The sequence below is a fragment of the Vulpes lagopus genome, chromosome 5, assembly GCF_018345385.1.
Source record: "Vulpes lagopus strain Blue_001 chromosome 5, ASM1834538v1, whole genome shotgun sequence".
Classification (NCBI taxonomy): Eukaryota; Metazoa; Chordata; class Mammalia; order Carnivora; family Canidae; genus Vulpes; species Vulpes lagopus.
The window spans coordinates 107,574,142-107,595,546 of NC_054828.1; the positions used below are offsets into that span (position 1 = coordinate 107,574,142).

Here is a 21,405-nt window from a genome sequence, read left to right on the forward strand (position 1 = left end):
GACACTTATCAAGTGCACAACAAAGATGCTTACATCACTGCCCTGGTTTCTGCTGTTACTGTTATAGGGGGACAACCACTTTGCACAGACGTGTCTGTCTAATCCCCTGGCCACGATGCTACAAGACCAGTGAACAAGGGAAGTGAAAGATCTAAGTTGGGATGTCCATGGGGGAGGTAGAAAGACAAGAGAATGCATAAGGCAGATTACAAGATTTAACCAGTTTCTTGGAGACCAAAGGAGCGGACAGAGTCAAAAAGGGGAAGAGGAGTTCCCAGCCTGACTGCCTAGAAAATGCTGTCACATGCAGAGAACCACTAAGTCAGGAAGGAAAACCCATTTTGGGGGGAAGGGAGGAGGCCACGCAGTCGTTTACCCCATCAGGTGTGTAAAATGATGATCTAGAACTGTGCTGTCCAACACAATAATGCCTAGCCAGGTGTTGCTACTTCGACAAAATTTCAGGGAAATACAATTGAGGAAACTCAAATTCCTCAGTCACAGTCCCCACATGTGACTAGCTTCTGCTACATCACACAGCACAGACACGGAAGATACAGAACATTCCCATCACCATAGAGAGCTCTACTGGACAGTGCTGATGCAGCTCAAGATTAAGCAAACTCTTTCTGCAAAAGGCAAAATAATAAATAGCTATTTTGGACCTTGTGGCCTTACAGTCTCTGCTACAACTTCCCAACTCTGCCATTGTGGCATTAAAGCAACATTAGAATATGTAAAGGAAGGGACATGGCTGTGTTCCAATAAAACTTTATTTACCAAAATAGACAGTGGAACAGATTTGGCCCATAGCTTGCCCACCCCTGATCTAAGACCCTAAACATGGAGGCACAAAACCCAGTTTTAAATGTCAAGAGTCCGTGGGGTGCCTGGGTTGAGTAGTCAGTTAGGCTTCTGACTCTTGGTTTTGGCTCAGGTTCTGATCTCAGGGTCACTGGGATGGAGCCCCCTGTCGGGCTCCACCCTCAGCACAGAGTCTGCTTGAGAGTCTGTCCCTCTCTCCTTCTGCCCCTTCCTGGTTGTGCTTGTGCACTCTCTCTCTCAAAAATAAATACTTAAATCTCAATAGTCCCTTTACTAGTTGTCTGATTTTAAGAAGATGTGTAAAAAAAAAAAAAAAAAGAGATGTGTAAACTCTCCAGGCTCCAGTTACCTAATGTATAAACTGAAAGTAAAATATATCTCATTAAGATGTTAGGGAGATAAAAAGATATGATGGGCCTACCAGGACTAGCTTTTAGAAGAAACATGTCCTTCATCTGATGATTTCTAGGTTCTCAGCAGAAACTGCTGAGCACATATCTCCAATCCTCTTTTTAAATTAGCATCAAGGCCATGGGGCAAAAAAGCTATCACACAGCAAACATCCAGACTCAGAGTTTTTCCACCTGGGCATTTTTCTACTAAATCTATGGACATACCCACTCCAGCTCTCATCCTGGTGCTCCTAAATACTGCAGCTCAGAAAGTCAGAATATTTATCTATTCCAACTGCAAAGGTTATTATACTCTCCTTGGATGTGCTCTGACAAATCCTAAAATTTCCCCTTTCCCCCCCTGAGAGTGGGGGAGGAGGTCTGAAGAACTCAGCCACAGCACCCAAAGGCACAGACACAGAGGTCCTGGGCAGCTGATGCTGGAGCCCTCCGGGCTTCCCTTCCTATAGCTCTGCTCAGTCAAGGACAGAGAGCGCACAAGGAGAGAAAGCGAAATGGCTGCAACCTTTGGCCAGAGTCAAGGAATTCAGAGGGTGTTCACTTCAGTGCATTTGAGAACAGGGAGAGCTTCCCGTTGCTCCTCGGCCATTGCCAAGTGGCTTTCTTTGCGTTCGCAGAGTCAGCCACACCTTTTATGGCCTGGATATGCCCTCAATTCATGCTGCCTGAATAAATGTGGTCAACCTCTTCCAATAGCTTGCATGCTCTACTGTGGTTGTGTTTAAACCTCTCAAAAATAGAGCATTAAGCACCAACTCTCCTCCGTGCCTCTGTGTGTCTGGGTGCGTGGGTCTATGTGTGGGCGTGCATGCATGTGTATGCATGACCCTCAGTCTCCTTCTGCTACTTCTATTAAGGATACCACCATCTTGCCAATATTTTTTTTCCCTGACTGTAAGCATCACCTTCTTGCCTGATTTCTTCTCAACTGTCTTCAGGCTTCCACACCTCTTCCACCCCCAATATTGATTTCTTCAAAATATAGTTCACAAACAAATCAGGCTGGACTGAACCAAGTCACAAATCCTGAAGGAACTCCACGTATCTGTGATGTTACATGTGGTAAATTCACGGAAAGAGAAATAAATCTGCCACTTAACGCTGGTAAAGAGCCCAGGTTTTAACTCAAAGTCTAAACTGGAACATTTAACTAGCAACAAACCTCTCTTAATACTTATCATTTCAGCTGTTGTAGCTGAACCATAAAATTGAATTATTTATTTTTCAAATAAGAACGGATGGTTGTTTAATAAGTTCAGTATTATTTGGGTAATGACAGGGAAAATAAATGCTAAGGAAATGTGTGTTTCAAAAATCTTATTGGCAGATTTCTACAATCTTATTAAAACCTGGATGTCTGCCCTTAACTCTAGACATCAGATCTAGTCAAAGTTCAATAAAACATTTTGCGACCAGTCCTCCAACTTTACCTAATCTTCAATCTTCAATGTGGTAATTTTAACCAGACTACAAGTCAAATTAAGAGAAGAAAAACCAAATAAATATTCAAAGCAAATTCTATATCCAAACTTTATAAAATCTTTTACACTTAGAATTAAGAAACTGTTTAAAATATTTACTCATGTAATTCTAATCAGCCAGAAACAACTCCTGAATTATCTGGATATTGTCAACAATGTGATTTTTGGCTTGAACTTTCCAAATCCTTGCATTAGTTTTCAAACGTACCTTGTATGCAAACATCATTTCATAGTCTAATTTTACCAATTGTCAAAAAAAAAAAAAAAAAAACCTATAACTAGTTGCCTGTCTGCTTCTGATCAGAACTGTCTATGAAAGAACATGAAAAAAAGGAACTTACGTGCAAAAATTCCTAATCTGCATTTGACAGTTTTTAAAAGAAAACAATAATTATTAGTAACAATTTTCCAGAAGACTCAGTGTACTCTTAGAATTTTAAAAGTAACGAATGAGACTGTAATTTTTATTTTACTACATTTGCCCATACTTCATCATGTCTATGCATCTCAGGGAGAGTTGCACAATTAAAAATAGATTATCATCCATCAAGAACGTGTCTTGACCAAATACCAAATTTAAAAATGGAGGCCAAAAGGATACAGCTTAACATATACCACATTAAAAAATAGGTAATAATAACGAAAACCTATCAGGATAGAAATACAGAATTGCTTTTAAAATTAGCCCAACAACAACAAAAATAAATAAAAAATAAATAAAATTAGCCCAGCAGTTTTCTGCCATACATTAATTTTCAATGTTTAAACTTTAATTGTATATGGCTTTTAATAACCTGCAGTGTTTACTTGCTTTGTAATTATGAACACAAGTTCTTTAAAAAGGAGGGTAACCTTATAAAAAAATCTGCATGTGAGAACTTTATATCTAAATGCATCTTTCTCTGGTCTTTGAGTGATCTTTAGTGATTACAGTGGGTTAGGTTTTGTGACTAGAGAGTTTCTTTGGAGAGACTATATTTTCTGTATCAATATTAGAACATGGGGTTTAATGAAGGATTTTTACCCTTACCAGGTACAAGAGAAAAACTTAGAGACAACATTTGTAAGGCAAAATAGCCTAACTCTGGGGACACATTTTGGTGGTTTTTGAGGACAACAGAGAAGAATCTTAGAAATTAGACCTGAATAGAAAATCTGAAATGCAGGGCATTTATAACTATTTCCCAGACTCTACCAACTAAGCAAGTACAGTGAAACCTCATTAAATCAGACACCAGTGACTCAGATTTTGGACTAATTAAAGACAGAGGCTAGGACAAGTTTAATTCAGCCTAAATAATGTTAAAATGCTCATGAGGGAAAAAACGGTTTTCATTTTTCAGGTGTGAAAACTTTAAATAACTCTTCATGGGAGTTTATTTTCTCGGTGTGCTTCTTCCCTACCTTGAGTTATAGCTATTATGTTATTCTGATTGTAATAAAAATTTATTTTGGAGAAAGATCCCAAACAGATTTTAGTATATTGCAGGACTGCCTCCTCCCAGTTGTCCTTTTAATGAGATTTCCCTGAACATTTATAAGATTCAGTTGACCACTGAGTATTTATCTTCTTTTAGATATCCCCTCCTCAAATAAAAAAAGACTGATCCAAAATAGGAATAAAAAGTAATCATTACTTACGAACACAACTTGAAAAGGTGGGATCCGGCCCAAATCCCATTTTGCAGGTACATCTATAGCTGCCCATGGTATTCAAACACTCACCATTAGGGCACACGCCTTGTAGCTGGCATTCATTAATATCTGCAGGAAAACACAATCCTTTTAGAAGGAGTAGTCAAGCCCAGTTGAACACATTCTGGCTGTAAACAGCATTCATTTTCTTTTTCATTACAATAATCTCTTAGTAAATAAGAAATGTTAGTTTTTAATGCAGCAGATACAAGTGACCTGAAAATCAAACCAAGCATTCACTGAACATCCACAATTTTCGTAACAACCATTTATTATGCACCTATGATGTACCTGGTTCTGTTCTAGATACTAGAACTTTTTTTTTCTTTCTTTTTTTTTTTTTTTTTTAGATACTAGAACTTTACTAGCAAGCAAAACTGAGAAGATTCCAGCACTCACGGTGCTTACATGTTAGTGGGTGTTAGGTTTTCGAGATCATATGGATAAGGCAGAGACTTTCACCCTGAAGACAATGGCAACCTAGCTGGACGTACACCTACTTACAAACTAAAACGTGAAAAGCAAATAAACTTAGCACAATTAGAATAAAGGTCATCAACTTGAAAAAGTCAAATTATGAAACTGCCCATGTAGACAGGAAGAGCTGGACGAATTGGGTGAAGGTAGGGGACTCTAGAGCCCTGAGGTGGTGTTAAGATTTCATCAGCATTGAAGTGAGGGAGAAGGTGGATAGATGGACGGATGCATGGGAAGAAAGGGGTCGGTGACCTATAGGACTGACCCCAGAACATGGGCATAGGGGTTGCAGAAGGGAAGGGAGATCAGGAAACCCTGAGTTAAACTGTTGGCTGGAAAAGTAGTTTCAGGAAGGTAAATAGTTGGAAAAAGAGCCAGTTAGAGCCAGGCTAGGTTTGGGTTCACTTTTACTGAGGACAGGGAGCAATCCTAAAGGTTTCTGAGCGCAAGGAAGATATAACCAAAGGCAGACTTCAGGGTTATTCATCTGGCCAACACATGGCTTAGTGAAAAGAGACCAGAAGTTGATGACTGAAGGAGTAATGCAAGTAGGAGACGGGACAAGCCAGGTTGGGATGGTGAGAATAATCTGGAAGGAATTTTTCTTTTGAGAAGAACAATGGGCAATGCAGAGTGTTTGACTGGCCAGCACAACAGTGGAAAGAAACAGAAAGAAAGGAGTAGAAGATGCCTGGAAGGCATCTAATCTGGGAAATGAGGAGAAGACATTGTTGGTTTTGTGGAAAGGTCTGAGGAAAAAAAGAGGCAAATGAAGAGATGAGTTTTATACTTGAAGGTCACATAAGGATACCCAAGAATAAAATCCAGCAGCAATGGCAGATTTAGGAATAAAATAAAGAGTTAGAATGGCTAAAAATAGAGATTTGAGGTCACCCACAGAGGGTGATTGCTATGGTCTAAACATTGGTGTCCTCCCAAAATTCAAGTGTTGAAATTGTAACCCCCAAAAGGTAATGGTAATAGTAGGGGTGCCTTTGGAAAGTGCATATGCCATGAGGAAGATCCCTAGTACCTTCCATCATTTGAGGACACGAGAGAGAAACCTGCAACCAGAAGAGGGCCGTCACTAAAAGGCGATCGTGCTGGCACCTGGATCTTGGACTTCCCAGTCCTTCAGAAGTGGAAGCAACAAACATCTGCTGTTTATGAGCTACCCAGTCTGTGGCATTCTATTATGGCAGCTAGGACAGTGATCCAAAGGGAAATCAAAATGATTTGGAAGAGGAGAGATAAAAACATGTGCTTTTAAAAAAGATTAGAGAGTCTTTTGTAAAGGTAATTAATTAAAAATGAAAAAGAATAGGACAAGTTAAAAGTGAAAACTTAATAGTCATTCTTATTTTTATTCAGGGTGGCTTATGAAGCTTAACAGTTAACAGACTTGGTTATTAGCATTTCTGGTTCCAATAATGTTTGCTTCCTTCAATCATCAGTTCTAATAAACCTCTTACTAATGATTTTAAAATTAATTTTCTAAGTTAAAATTGGACACAACTGGTAACAAAATATTACTAGCAAATTTATCACGTAAAAAGGCAAATACAGCCCTCAATACATCATTATTTGCTTGTATTTCATATTCTAAGTTGCCATGGATTTCTATAATGGATCTATTTTATCAAACACATGCAGTTTTTAATTTCAATGATACAACTCATTCTCAATGACATCTAAACAAATTAACACATCTATTTGTTGTATAAATTTTATAGCATTCTAACTTGGATCCAGCTGAAAGCTGGCACCACTAGATTATACCTGGCACAACATATGGTCCAGCACCTGATCATCTTATTCCTTCTCAGAGTGTACACTGTGCTGTAATATGCAGATAACATTTATGCACAGCATGTAAGTGAAAATATCCCCCTATCACTCAATCTTCTTATGAAAACCACCATGAAGAACCAGGAAGAATGCCAAGTCCAGTTGGGGCTACACGGTGCAAGTAAAGCCCTTATCATATGTCCCAACTTAAACCCCAAATTTGGGGAACCAGCCAGTTGTGGTCAAAAAGGCTGGACAAAGTCTGTAGTCTTCTGTTTTCCCTCATGTCCCTGCTTGGGTGTGACTTATTCACTTTCTTTTTCCTGTGAGTGGCCTGTACTCTTGCTCATCAGTTACACTACTATATATTCCATGCTCACCTCTTGGGATGCAAATTGTCCCTAGACTAGAGTTTTCCATGAAGTAGTGTAGCAGCCTTGCGGCTGGCTGTCACATTAAAATGGAGGCTTTCTCCTCCAGTGCATAAGCATCTGATGTACAACCACTTGCTTTTGCCCTCTTGCAATGTCCCCTCTTTGACTCTCCTCAACATGGCCCACTGCTTCAACCATGATGCCATGGGAATGGAGGATAGGAACTAAGACTTACCAAAAAACCCACTATGGCTAGAGACAGGAATAGAAAAATTCAAGAGGAAAGGAAATCATGCATTTCCTACTAACTCTATCCTGATCAGCTTGCCCTATCAGCATTAGCAACTCTACCTCCCCTTATTTTGGTCCCAGAAGCATACAACTTTCTACATTACCCACTTTCTTGGCTTCCAGAAAAATTCCTACTTCCATTAACTGCCTCAATTTATTTTTTACCTTTTCTCCAAAATATCATATATCAGAGATTAAATTGCCAAGTTCCTTCTTAATTTTTTTTTAAAGATTTTTATTGAGGCAGAAACACAGGCAGAGGGAGAACCAGGCTTCATGCAGGGAACCTGACATGGGACTTGATCCCTAGTCTCCAGGATCATGCCCTGGGCTGGAGGTGGCGCTAAACCGCTGAGCCACCAGAGCTGCCCAGTTCCTTCTTAATTTATATACAGCAAAGTATATCAATCTTAAATATACAGTTACATGAATTTTTATACATACATATGTATATGTATATCCATGTGTGCACATGTATGTAACTGCGTAACCACCATCCAAACTGTGATTTAGAACATTTCCACTGCCTCAGAAGCCTCCTTAACTCTCCTTTTCCAGATAACACCTCTGCCCCTATAGGTAACTATTATCATCCATTAGTCTGGCCTGTGCTTCTACTTCATGTAAAGGGAATCCGATTGTATATATTCTCTTGTCTGATTTTTATTCATTATTATGCCTGTGAGATTCATCACTGTTGCATGCAGCAATCCACTCTATTACTGCTGTTATATTTTATTGTGTGAGGATATCAAAATTAATTTACCCATTCAACTGTTGACTGACATTTGGATTAAGTCCAACTTTTTGGCTATCAGTAACAATGCATCCGTGAACATTCTTAAATAGATGTCTTTTGGTAGGCCCAGTTCTCATTACTCTCCTGTATGTATCTAGGAGTATTTCTGACTCACTAGTGAAGACTCATGATTACTTTAATAAATAATCACATAGTTGTCTAAGGTAGTTACGCCAATTTCCATCCTGGTACCAACTGTTTCTCATCCTCACCAAATTATTGTCAGTCTTTTTCATTTTAGCCATTGTGGCGGGAGTGTAGTGTTGTTTCACTGTGGTTTTATTTTTTTTTATTAAAGATTTTATTTATTTATTCATGAGAGATTTATTTATTTATTTATTTATTTATTCCTTCCTTCTTGGTAGCCAGGGAGATTAGTTGAGGATTCTCAAAGGGGTAAGGGTGTGTACTTACCTACAGGACATTTTGGGTTGTCCCAAGGACTGGAGAACACAGAGGGCAGATAGTAGAGAGTTCAGCATTCTACAAGTGTGGGTAGTCCCCCTTGATAAAGAATTGCTCAGCCAAAACTGTCCACAATGTCCTCGTGGAGAAATTTACACAGAGATGATGAAACCATGAGTTTGTAAGTACAGAAGGGATTATTTTGAAGTGAGGCTCTCTAAGGAATGATGGGGTAAAAGTGGGTGCTAGCTACATGAGAGGACTTGACAGGTTTTATCCGCTTGACTCAGCATCTATATCTTGTCCATCTGACAACCTCCTGTTGTCACTGAGAATGTGCTATGGTCTTAGCTAAAGGCACAAGAGACTGGGTCCCTCAAATCCCTAAGTTTTGGCCTGTGTGGTTTGTGACCTACAAGGCTACTATCCTAGCACTACCAAGTCTGATCAGGTCTCTAACATGATTCATCAGACTTTACTGTCACCTACTAAGCTGTCCCTACAGCTTAGGGTACCTGGTACAGCTGTTTTAAGCAAGGCAGTTCTCTTGCATTTGCTTCAAATATTGAGCATTTATAATAAGACAACACCTCTCAAAATTTTTAAAAGTTTTGAATCCTGACTTATTTCTGTAACAAATCATATTGCAGTTTTCAAGAACTCACCCACTAATAAAATCTCCAAAAGCATTCCTATCATAAATTAATTCCTATTATATAAAATTTTACATCTAAAACCTAGTTATAGGGGATCCCTGGGTGGCTCAGCTATTTAGCTCTTGCCTTTCACCCAGAACGCGATCCTGGAGTCCCGGGATCGAGTCCCACATCGGGCTTCCAGCATGGAGCCTGCTTCTCCCTCCTCCTGTGTCTCTGCCTCTCTCTCTCTCTGTCTACCATAAATAAATAAATAAATCTTAAAAAAAATAATAAAGCCTAGATATAAAAGAGGTTTTTTGTTGTTGTTTTCTGGGGGGTTTTGGGGGGGTTTTTTTGCACTTCCTTCTTCCATCCCCTACACTTCACTCCTGAGAAGACTGTAGGTGGTTAGGTAGTTATATGTTCTGTGTTTAAAAAAAAAAACAAAAACAAAGAAACAAGAGGTGCCTGGGTGGCTCAGTCGGTTAAGCATCTGCCTTTGGTTCAGGTCATGATCCCAGAGTCCTAGGATCAGCAAGGTGGGGGGAGGGGGGGCACCCCTGCTCAGAGGGGAGTCTGCTTAGGCCTCTGCCCCTCCCTTTCACTAGTGCTTTCTCTCTAATATAAATAAAATATTTAAAAACAAAACAAGACAAAACCAAAAATAAAGAGGTAAAAACAGATTTCCCATGGTTTTTAATTTAGAACCTTAGAAATTAATAAGAAACATGAATAGTTATCCAAATGACTTTCTCATGTAGCCAAGCTCTTTAAGGTCTTTCTAAATAAACTGAAGGAAACTAGAGATTCAATATGCTTTAAGAACAAAACATGTATTAACATGTTATATCTGGACATGAGAGGTTTAAGAAGTACACTAACAGAAGATGTTATCAGGCAAGAGTTTAACAATTATATGAAACATGATGGGCAAATCATGAATTATAATTCTATTTAGACTTCAACTCCTACGGCTATTTTTTAAAATCAAATAAAAGTTTCTAACTGGATTATCATTTTTCTAAATAACTTATATTTGACTGATACAACTGTGTTTCAGAAGTCTCATATTTTAGAAGATCAGCCAATCTCCTTTAGTGTATTCTGATTAAATTGGAAATAGTTCAGTGTTTCACACAAATAGATAAACAAATGAACTTGGTCATTGTTCTCCTTCTGCCGAGTCCCAGATTTTTCTGGCCAACTGTGGAAATCTATCTTTCCAAGGAATGGTATAACCTCATCGTTTATGGAGTTCAAGAATAAAGATCCAAGTGAATGGCTGGAGGTGCTGGCTCTCTTGAATAAGCCAATCCCTACACCTCCCAACCCGAGCTGCTCTGTTAAGTCTAGAAATTGACAGAAGCAGGGGGACCTGGGTAGCTCAGTGGTTGAGCGTCTGCCTTCAGCTCATGGCATGATCCTGGGATGGAGTTCTACATCAGGCTCCCTGTAGGGAACCTGCTTCTCCCTCTCCTATGTCTCTGCTTCTCTCTCTGTGTCTCTCATGAATAAATAAATAAAATCTTTAAAAAAATAAAAGAAATTGAGAGAAGCCAAAAGAAGGAAAGAAACTCATATAGCCCCATGTGCTCCTTTCCAGTAGGTAAAAATCTATAGGGCTACGGGGGAAAATGAGGGAGACTTACATACTTCTCAACTCTCTTAAAACATTTATAGAGTTTCTCTGCCCACAAGAGCCCACCATGTGCTTCTGGCCATAACAAGTTCAATAATACAAAACTGCTCTTCCTGTTAAGTCTACAATGGTTGAATATTAGCAGCATCACATGGCTCAACCTATTATCATCAAAATTGAAGGGTGGGCATCTATTGCCCAGATTGCAAAAAAATACAGAGTAGCTGGACAATATGCTTAACAAGAGACTCTTTAACCTCTTTAAACTCTTTAAACAACCTAATGTAACAAAGCTTTAGTATTTCAATGGTAGGGAATGGTACAACAATCTAGTAGAGACAAGGTCTCTACTAGATTAGGTCATTCTTTGGTCATTCTTTCTTTATGTCTGTATGGCACACCTCCTCTTACTGGAACTTTGTAACAATTCTGGATGGTGAGCACACAACGGTTATTCTCATTTTATAAGCTTTCTCCAAGTTTTTTTTTTTTTAATATTTTATTTATTTATTTCAGAGAGAGCCAGAGAGAACATGCCCATGCACATGTGAGCTGAGGGGAGGGGCAGAAAGGGAAGGAGAGGAAGAAGGGAAGAATTTCAAGTGGACTTCACACTAAGCGCCAAGCCCTATGCAGAGCTCAATCTCAGAACTCTGAGATCACAACCTGAGCCAGACGCTTAACCTATTGAGCCACCCAGGAACTCCAAGACGTTATCTTTAAGGAGGGCTGTGAAAATCTAAAGAGAAGTATATCCTATTAAGACCTATTTTTGGTGTAACTAAGATGCTAACTTATGTTACCTAGGGAAGTCACTTAGTTTCTCTTGCCCTCACGTTCCTTTTCTGTAACACAAAGGGGCTGAGTCAGATAATTCCAAAAGTTACTTCCAGCTTAAATATTCAGACTTCACAACAACCTGCCAGGGTTGAAAATGCCAAGGAATAAAGTATGACAGTTAATGCATAATCTATTATGAATAGCTTAAATGTTCTTATGGGAAATAAACACATTTTTATGTATCCATTCTCCTAAAGGAAACTATGTATGTTTAACAAAGTAATAATTTACTGCCTTTTTAGTGACGCAAGTTTATACAGGAAATGAGGCATGTCCAGTAACTGAAAGGAATTAAGTACAAGGTGAGAAGAGTACATGAAGATCTTGGTACTGTGTGAAAACATGAAGCATTCTACACATTGTGCTATGTATATTCAGTTTTTGCTGATGGATAGAAATTCTAGCATATAATTTAGCAATATGACTTCTACTTGAAAGCAGGAAAAAAGTACCTTTGAGGGAAATATTTTCTTAGCCAGACAGATAATTTGTCTACTTATTAGAGATCTCTTGTTTTAGACAGAATGCATTCTCTCAGAGGACATATATATCCCTTAAACTCTCACAGAAGCAGATGTGTACTGGGCACATCTATCCCTACAGGCATACGACAATATGTCCCAAGGTACACACAGGCTTGGATATTTTTATTTTAGGGTATCAATTTCTAGATCTTGAGCCTTCATGTGTTTCCTTCTCTAAAGTAATCTAAGAACACATGTGTCAATCTTCCTTTCCTGTCCCTCCTTCCCTCGGTGCCTTTGTTCCTCTTTACAAAGTCAAGGCACACCTTTTGCTCATCCAGAACATTTCCTTTGCTAAGTACCCTGCCCTACACAATATAAAATTCTCAAAGGCACCAAACATATGAACATTTCATAAATATATGCCTCCTGAGGATGAGTCATAGGAAAAGTGTTAAGTCTGGTTTGTTCAAGAAGGTCCAGCTTTTGCCAATTAGGTTAGATGGTAACATTATTCAGAAACTGAATGAGCCATCTCTGAAGCTCTAAGATTTTGATGAAAATATGTTTAAAGTACAAATCTAACACAATCTAACATCAACTAATCTTTCCGATCCAGAAATTACTCTACCGCATCCACTTAATTTTAATGGGAAAAATGTAGTTGTCAGCTTAAATATGCGTGAACTCACAGTTTTTCCAAATTATTTTAAGAGATAAGTGAACCAAAAAAAAAATGTTTGGAGGTCAATGTTCTAGAGCAACTTCACCCAAGTTATGTTATGTAAAACAAGCTTTATGAGCTTATAAAGGGGTTCTATGGCCAAATATGTTCAAGAAACACTGCATGTTCTACAAACATGAGCACATTACAGACCTCGAGAAGTCCTTTGGCAAGGACTCTTGGTTTTCTTTACCTTGGTGTTTTTCACACCTTCGCCATGGGGCCCTTTTGCACACACGGTCTATTAATATCCTTCTGAACTGGTGGTCTGTAGAACACATTTTATGAAGTGCTCTCTGGGGATGGCTCCGAAAAATATTGTACTGTAGGTCTCTTTACAGTCATATTTGTTTCAACCTAGAGCTCACCACTACTGTAGCCTCCTCTCCTGACCTGTAAGTGTCTCACCTTTGTAAATTGATAATATAGCACAAGATAGATTTGATCACTAGACACTGAGAGAAGGCAAACCACTGTGTGAGCAACTCTCTTCCTTCCAATTCTTCTATCTCAGGGTAACATGATAAAAGAATTATCAGAGCCCTGAGAACAGCTTGTATTTATTTCTTGATACATGTGTGCTACACATGGAAGATGCTAATAACATACACATCTCTGTTGGTCTTGGATTTCTAACTCTAGTCTACAGACGCAACATTAATTTCTCCTTGAAACATTCACAGTAACATGAATCCATCACGGGCTTTCCTCATCCCTTGTGATACAACAGGCATCTTCCCATTGATTTTATAGCCCCAAAGATTAAGGTCAAAGAGCTATTGAAAAATACAATGTGCTAATGACTCACTTCACCACTGTCTTTCCGAAGAAAAGTGAATAAAATAAACAGACATTTCCTTTTTGAATCTTATCCCAGTGATATAAGCATAGTAAGAAGACACACTAGAAAAAGACTCTCAAATGGATCAGAATGGGTCCTAAATTGATTTTTAAATGCTGAAATATGATGTCCAGGTTCAGACTAAAAACTATTTAAATTCTTACAGAAAATTTTGTGCCTATTTAAACTAGAAACTGCAGTTAGAGATCCAGGACAGTAAAATCACCTCTTCAGATCAGTAACACATCAATTCCCTCTTAGTCATTGACCATCGTAAAACTTGATTCACAATCACACTAAGTACCCCATAGTTTATGAGATTAAATCACTAGATAGAGCAGAGCACTGTGATGAATTTCTGGCAGGCTAAATAAAAAGAATTTTAAACATCCTTCAGTGTTTTGAAGAGCTGATTTATCAAATCTGGTGGATTCCAGCCTTAACTTCTACCTACTGATTTTTCTCCTGTAACTTTCCAAATACATGGTAAGAACAATGGATTCTAAATTTCATATCTATACCCATGTTACTTTCATATACATATTCCCTACCTCTAAACATCACAACAATCAATTCCCTTCTGATAACGGAACTGAAACCAACTTTAGAGAATACTGCATAGATGGAGACGTCACAGAAGAAAATGTCAAAGGAAGGGAAAGAAGTATTGAAAAGACTTTAAAAAGAAAACATCAATGGATATTATCACTTCACTAGCCAGAATTCGGAATATTAGGAAATGGTACTGGCCACATGCTGTTGAGTGAAAGAAGTCAGACACAAAAGAACTCATATTGGGTAATTTGAAAGTCATCAAAAACCAAAACTGACCTATTCTTGTAAGAGTCAGGCCAGTGATTACTTCCAAAAGAGAGTACACTCTACACATAGGTCATACATAGATACAAAGTTTATTTAAAAATATACAAACTGCACAGTTTCTATATAATCACCAGAATAGTGTTTTTTCACCAATACTTTGTCAATATGGCTCTATATGTAGATGTAAAGTGACCTCCCACTAATACAAGTAAATATCTTCATTTCCTTTTTTCCTAGGCAAACACACTTATACTTGCAGAATCACGATAAACCATCAGGGTGTTATGGATTAACTTTCAAAATGACCCCAATTCTCCATCTCTCCACCTATCCATGCCTTTCACTATGTGATTTCAAAGCTCCTCCCATGAAGAAGTGGAGTCTAGTCATCCCCCCCACCCTCCCCCGTGGGCTGGTCTTATGACTTCTGACTTGCAGCCATTAGGATACATTTGAAGTGACAATGTGTCAATTCCAAGAGTAGGCCTGAAAAGCTTTGTGTGCTTTCACTCTCTCTTGGAACCCTGCCTCATGATGAGAACAGCCCATGTCAGCTGCCCAGAAGATGAGAGGCTATGGAAGGCGGTGAAGTCATCCCGGCCAAGACCATCTAAGAGCCCTGGCACTCAGCAGCAGATCACAGATGCATGACCAAGCCTGGTTGAGATCATCCACACCTGGTGTGGGTCAGCAAAACTGCCCCATTGCACTGAGAAGTGAGAGAAATACCCAACTGTTTTATTAGGGTTTAGGGAAGCAGTAAAAAAAAAGGATACCAGAAAAGGAGTGCCTCAGAATCCAAAAAGAATCCAAATAAAAACAAAAGCATTTAGAAGCATAAATATTCTGCTTATTAAAGACTTCTTGATAAAACTGAGGAGGTACAATAACTTACTAATAATATGATAAAAAAAAATTTTTGACTGCACAGCAGACACATTTACAAGGCAACTTGCTATAAAAACAAATGGTGAGGTTTGGAGAACTTTTAGTATCTAAATCAAACGAGTAAAGGAGCTTAAGAGTTAAACAGAGACTGTGAAAGTATCAGTGAGCATTTAATATCACTTTCACAGTTGCCATTCATTGAGCAAGGTTTTATGTCATGGTTTCCCTACCTATAACAAGTAGACGTGGTCACTGTTGAGAATTAAGAAAAGAAAAATGTGTTAAAAGTACTTTTCAGGGCACCAGGGTGGCTCAGTCAGTTGACCACATGACTCTTGATTTCGGCTCAGGTCATGATCTCAGGGTCATGAAATCCAGTCCTGAGTCCAGCTCTACGTTGGGCTCCATACTGGGCATGAAGTCTGCTTGGGATTCTCTCTCTCCTTGTCCCTCTGTGCCTCCTCTACACCCCACCACTCTCTCTAAAATATATAAATGTATTTTTTAAAAGTACTTTTATAAGCTATAAATTGCTATATAAATGCTAGTAGAATGCGGGGGGAGCTCAGGCTGCAGAAGTATGTGACTTTCTATCACTTAATTTCTTTGAGCCTCACAACTCAGTTTCATCATCAGTTAAAAAAAATAAAACTACTTATTTTACAGGGTTGTTCATGATATACCTGAAGCATCCAACACAATGGCTCCACTAAATAGGCACTCAATAAATGATAGCAAGATATATAAATGGACAAAAATATGTAAACAATAATGACCAAAAAGGAAATTGACTATATTAGAAAAAAAAGAAAACTATCAAGTTATTCTTATGCCAATAATACAATAAGGAGAAAAGCCTCACATCAATAAAATCAACAGTAAACAGAAATGGAGCAGCAGGGGCACCTGGGTGGCTCAGTCCATTAAGCATCCAACTCTTGATAGCAGCTCAGGTCATAATATCATGAGTGTGAGAAGAAGCCCTGTGACAGGTTCCCTCTGCTTGAAGATTCTCCCCCTCAGCCCCTCCCCAGCCCATAAATAAACAAACCTTAAAAGAGAGAGAGAGAGAGAGAGAAGAAATGGAGCAGCAACTGGTGTTGCTAACTGCAAAAAGTTCAGTCAGAACAAAAGAGTATTAGAGGAAGAACTTAGATTTTGTACAAAAGGATCATTACACCAGGCCTGCATGCTGGAGAACACGGGAACACAGACAGACCATCAAGTCACCTGCTGTGTTACAATTATTGTCACTGATAACATCTTTATGTCTATCAATTGTCATTATCTCCCTCGCACCTTGTTTCCATCACTGCAAGAAGGCACCCTGAGCAGGGTGGTGGGTGTACTGTGAGAGAGAGAGAGGGAGTGCATGAAGCACTCACTACTGAGTTAAAGACATTTATTTCTATTCTATGCAAACTTGCACATGGCTTTTGAGAAAAAACGGAAATGTCAATGGCATAACATAATTAACAAGATACATCAATGCTCCATCTATTTAAACATAAACTTAAAAGAAACTTACAGTCATTAGCCACTGTGCCAAACAAATTTTGCATTCAGCGTACATACACTTCCTGCATCCCTTAAAAATTTACTCATCCACCTTCACCTCCACCTGTGGGATTCAGCAGGCACAAGCATGACACACGCTCTCCTATACCCACATCTTCATTTCTTCCACTCCTCATAACTTTCCCAACTCCATCACAGCTTTCCCAGATTACAACTACTTGTAGGTAAAATCATTCCTATGTAGAAAACTCAGAAGAAATTAATAAAACTGACAAGCATTCCAGTAAAACAATAAATAATAAATTACAATCCTGCTCACAGCCATATTCAATATAAAATATCTGGGATGGTGCACTTGGGCGGCTCAGTCGATTGAGTGACCAGTTCTTGGTTTCAGCTCAGGTCATCAACTCCAGGTTCTGTGATCAAGCCCCTTGTTTCATTGGGCTCTGTGCTCAGCAAGGAGTCAGCCTGAGGATTTTCTCCCTCTATTCCTCCTTCCCTCTAAAATAAATAAGTAAATCTTAAAAAAAAAAAAAAACCTGGGGAGGGCCTAAATAGAAATGTACAGGGCCTATGTGAAGAAAAAGATAGTATTTCACTGCCCTTTGTATGTTTTCAAATTTATAAAAGAAAGAAGTAGGAGAGGAGGGGAGCGACATGGTGAATGAACTCTCTATCGCGAATGAGAAGGGAAAATGTACATCCTTTTTGAGATGTAATGTGCACAGGATGAATCACAGCTTGGAAGCAGTAATTTCTCTTGTCAATATAACCAGGATTCAAGTTTTATGTTCAAGTATGCTGGTAACAGTATATATATTAAGAAAAAATAAAAATTAATCTGAAAATAGAACTTCAGGGGGATGGCTAAATGAATTACCATATATCCATTAACTGGGATACCTAGGTCAGCATTAAAATAATCTTTACAAGATTTAATAACATCAGAAAGTATTATCTATTAAGTGAAAAGTGGTTTCACACTTATCCACGAAATATTTTCTCAAAATATATATGATTGGTAAGAACTCTAGCAAAATCCATCATTTTTGAAGGAGATTAAGGTAATTTATATTTTTTATACATTTCCTTAGTTTCTAAATTTTGAACAGTAAGTATGAATTATTTTATAAACAGCAAAGACAATGTGCTTGTTTTAAAGAACAGGTTTTTAAATGGGAACTTTCTTTTTTCTTTTTCTTAAAGATTTTATTTATTTATTCATGAGAGACACACAGAGGCAGAGCCAGAGGCAGAAGGAGCAGCAGGCTCCCTGTGGGGAGCCTGATGCGAGACTCATCCTAGGACCCCAGATCATGCCCTAGGCTGAAGGCAGGCACTCAACCACTGAACCACCCAAGTGTCCCGGGAACTTTCTTCTGAAACTGCAGTATTTGGTTCATTTCTTGAGCATGCAACCTTGATGTTTTAATTATGCGTGAGAACAGGGATCCTCATAAGGGCAGTAATTGAGTCTTACTATAATATTTCTCAGAGTACCCCCATTTAAATCGTCTGTAAAATGGATGAGTTAATGAATAGCAGATGGTCAATATATTGATATTGTGGCTGCTCAATTACAAGAGGAAAATGACTATCTTTGAATAACATTTAATTTATATAATCTGAAGTTTGTCAGTGCTTTTCAACATCCTCAAAGAAAATTTATAATATATATATTAAATACCACATTTGAAAATAAATAAATAAATAAATACCACATTTGAATATTGGTATCTTAAATTTTTAAAAGCTCAATCCTGATATTGATAAATGTTAAAGAAATGTAACACAGTAAGTTCGTGCTTTGGCATTCTCTCCTGTTCCAAAGACATAGCAATTGTAGATAAATTATAAAAGAAGATCAAAAAAAAGAAAACAAGACAAATATCCTAGTAAATCTGAAATGGCATAGAAATACATGGTAGTGGATGAAGCCCCTGAATTTCTGGGCCTACTCTCTAGGAAGAAACACGAGCCCAAGGATCCAGCAACTGAAGGTAAGAATCTGAAAGTATCTGTGCAGAATTGTTCTTCCTCACAACTGAAATCCAGCTAAATTTTTCAATGTGCTTAAAACATTAAATGAAGGAACACATTTAAAAGAAGAGAACCAAGAACAGGTAGCTATGAAAAATTATTAAAAACCTTTGAAATGTAAAAGTCTTAAAATTAAAAATAATCAATAGAGCCCAGATGGGAATAAAGCAAGAATTAGAAAACTATAAGATGGAACTGAAGTATTCATTCAAAATGCAGCCCCCCCCCACCAAAAAAGACAAAAGAATACAAGCATGAAAAAGACTTGTTCAGAGGCATCAATATTAGAGAAAACCCCTAAGTAGGCAATAGGAGTTTCAGCTGAGAAGAAGCATGGTGGAAAAACAATATTTGAAGAGTGCATAGCTGATCATTTTTCAAATTTGAGGAGAGACATGACTGTTTGGATGGACAATACTCAGTCTACTGGGCAAAATCAAAATAAGTGCAAATATTGACACAGCATGATAAGACTTGAGAAGATAAAGAATCCAAAGAGGATCTCAAAAAAAAAAAAAAAGAGAGAGAGAGAGATTATCTACAAAGGAGAAAAAGCACCAAGAAGAAGTCAGAAGACATCAGTATAATGTGGTCAAATGGGTTGCTAGTAAACAACCTAGAATTGTACGCCTGACCAGTCTCCTTATAGAATGAGCTCAATAGAAAAATATTCTCAGACATATAAAGTATATCCTTCTCAGTGACTCTCATTGAAAGAACTGTTAAAGAATATCATCTTAAAATGCAGATTGGCAAATAAAAATATAGGACACACAGTTAAATTTGAATTTCAGATAAACAAGTACTTTTTAGTATATATGTCCCAACCGAATTATTTATTGTTTATCTGAGATTCAAATTTAACTGAGTGTCCTGTATTTTAGCCGGCAAACCTACCAAAACAAAAACAATGAACCCAGAAAGTAAGCACAGAATCCAAGAAGCAATGCTAAATGCAAAACCTGACAAAATAGTTTCAATTCATTTAACTATTAACTGTATGGAAAAAAAAACCTTCTCAATTTCTATTAACTATACCTTTGCAAATAACTGTAAAATGATGACTCTTCTGAGTGAACCAAGCACTATGCCACAGGCCACATTCTTTTCTCCAGCCAAGCAGGTTTTCTTAAAACCTGCCCTTTTCAGATTTCTCAAAGCAACCAAAGGCCATCTTCTCCTAGATGCTACCACCACCACAACTTTTTGTAATGATTAAGAGATCTAAAATAGAAGCTATAGTCTAGCCAAGCTCTTCATAACCCCCAAATCCCATGTATGGCTCACTGATGTGCAGTGAGTTGGGAGTTTCATTTAATAACAGCTGTGCCCCTGAAAAAAAAATGTCCACTATCCTATGTTCCAAACAAAATTTGGTTTCAAATGCACTTTGGGGCACCATCTTAAAGGAGTTCTATGGTGAAAGTTTGGTATAGGTATGATGATGCCCTAATGTATCTGTTTTGTAAATTTATTTTATTAAAGCAGAAAAACTAGTGTCATAAAATGACGCCAAAAGAAAGTTATGTGGACAGCTCTTTCATATTTGCTTTTTAACGGGCTTCTCTGTAGTCAGCTGAAATTTAGCTAGTTGGGAGAGTGAACAAAGCAAATTGTGTCCTGCTGATTCCAACTGATTTAATTACACTAAGTCCAAGGTCAAGAAGGATGTCTTATTCATCATTTATCCTCAGTCCATAGCTCAGGAGAGCCCTGCCAATTAATGTTTGTGGATCATTGAATATTTTTTAATGCTTTCAAGATTATCTATGAAAAAGGAATATATATATACACTGGATTATGAAAGTGTAGATGTCTCTATCCCATATATTTTGGGATTGCCCTCAGCACTGCAGGACATGCTAAAAAAAATGTACAAAGTAATACTAGGTTGATTTTATATCTTATAGCTCATGAAATGGGTGATTTCAGTGTATCAAATAGGGTATTTGCTTTTAATAAAAGGCTTCACTAAATAGATTGGTCCCCAGGTAATTTCAGAACCCAATGCATTTTTAAAACTTGGATTTATGCCTAATTTTTAAGAGCTCATTTATCTCATGACAAAGTTACAGGCAAGTGAGAGTACTCAATGCCAGCAAGAACTGAGCTCTAGAGTCAAGTAGTATGAGAGCAGACATCCCTATTATCATATTCATGAGGTATCACTCCATTTAATTCTAGCTCTCTATCAAACTTTCGCACAATAACCAAATGACGAATGCAGCTCCAGATCCACCAGGAAATATGCTTGTATTGTTTGTTATGATAAATGAAGCAAATTATAACAATTCCATAATGTTAAGGGTAGTGAGGGCAGGTTTTAGAGCTCCGTGTGTGTACATGTAATAAATCATTCCTTTGAAAAGATAATTGCAAGACCACTAGAGAGGAGGAAAAACCCAACTTTGAGGGCAATTACTTGAAAGCTCCTCGAATT

The 21,405-nt window shown here is 38.0% G+C and overlaps 1 protein-coding gene across 13 annotated transcripts in view; it reads right to left on the reverse strand.

The window, feature by feature from the left end:
- Window positions 1–21,405, reverse strand: part of LTBP1 (latent transforming growth factor beta binding protein 1) — a 390,140-nt gene that overhangs the window by 134,241 nt on the left and 234,494 nt on the right. For all 13 annotated transcript variants that reach the window (XM_041755926.1, XM_041755923.1, XM_041755924.1 and 10 more), the window contains one exon: window positions 4,361–4,483. In XM_041755926.1, the coding sequence (XP_041611860.1) occupies window positions 4,361–4,483 (123 nt within the window). The remainder of the gene's footprint in view (window positions 1–4,360; window positions 4,484–21,405) is intronic.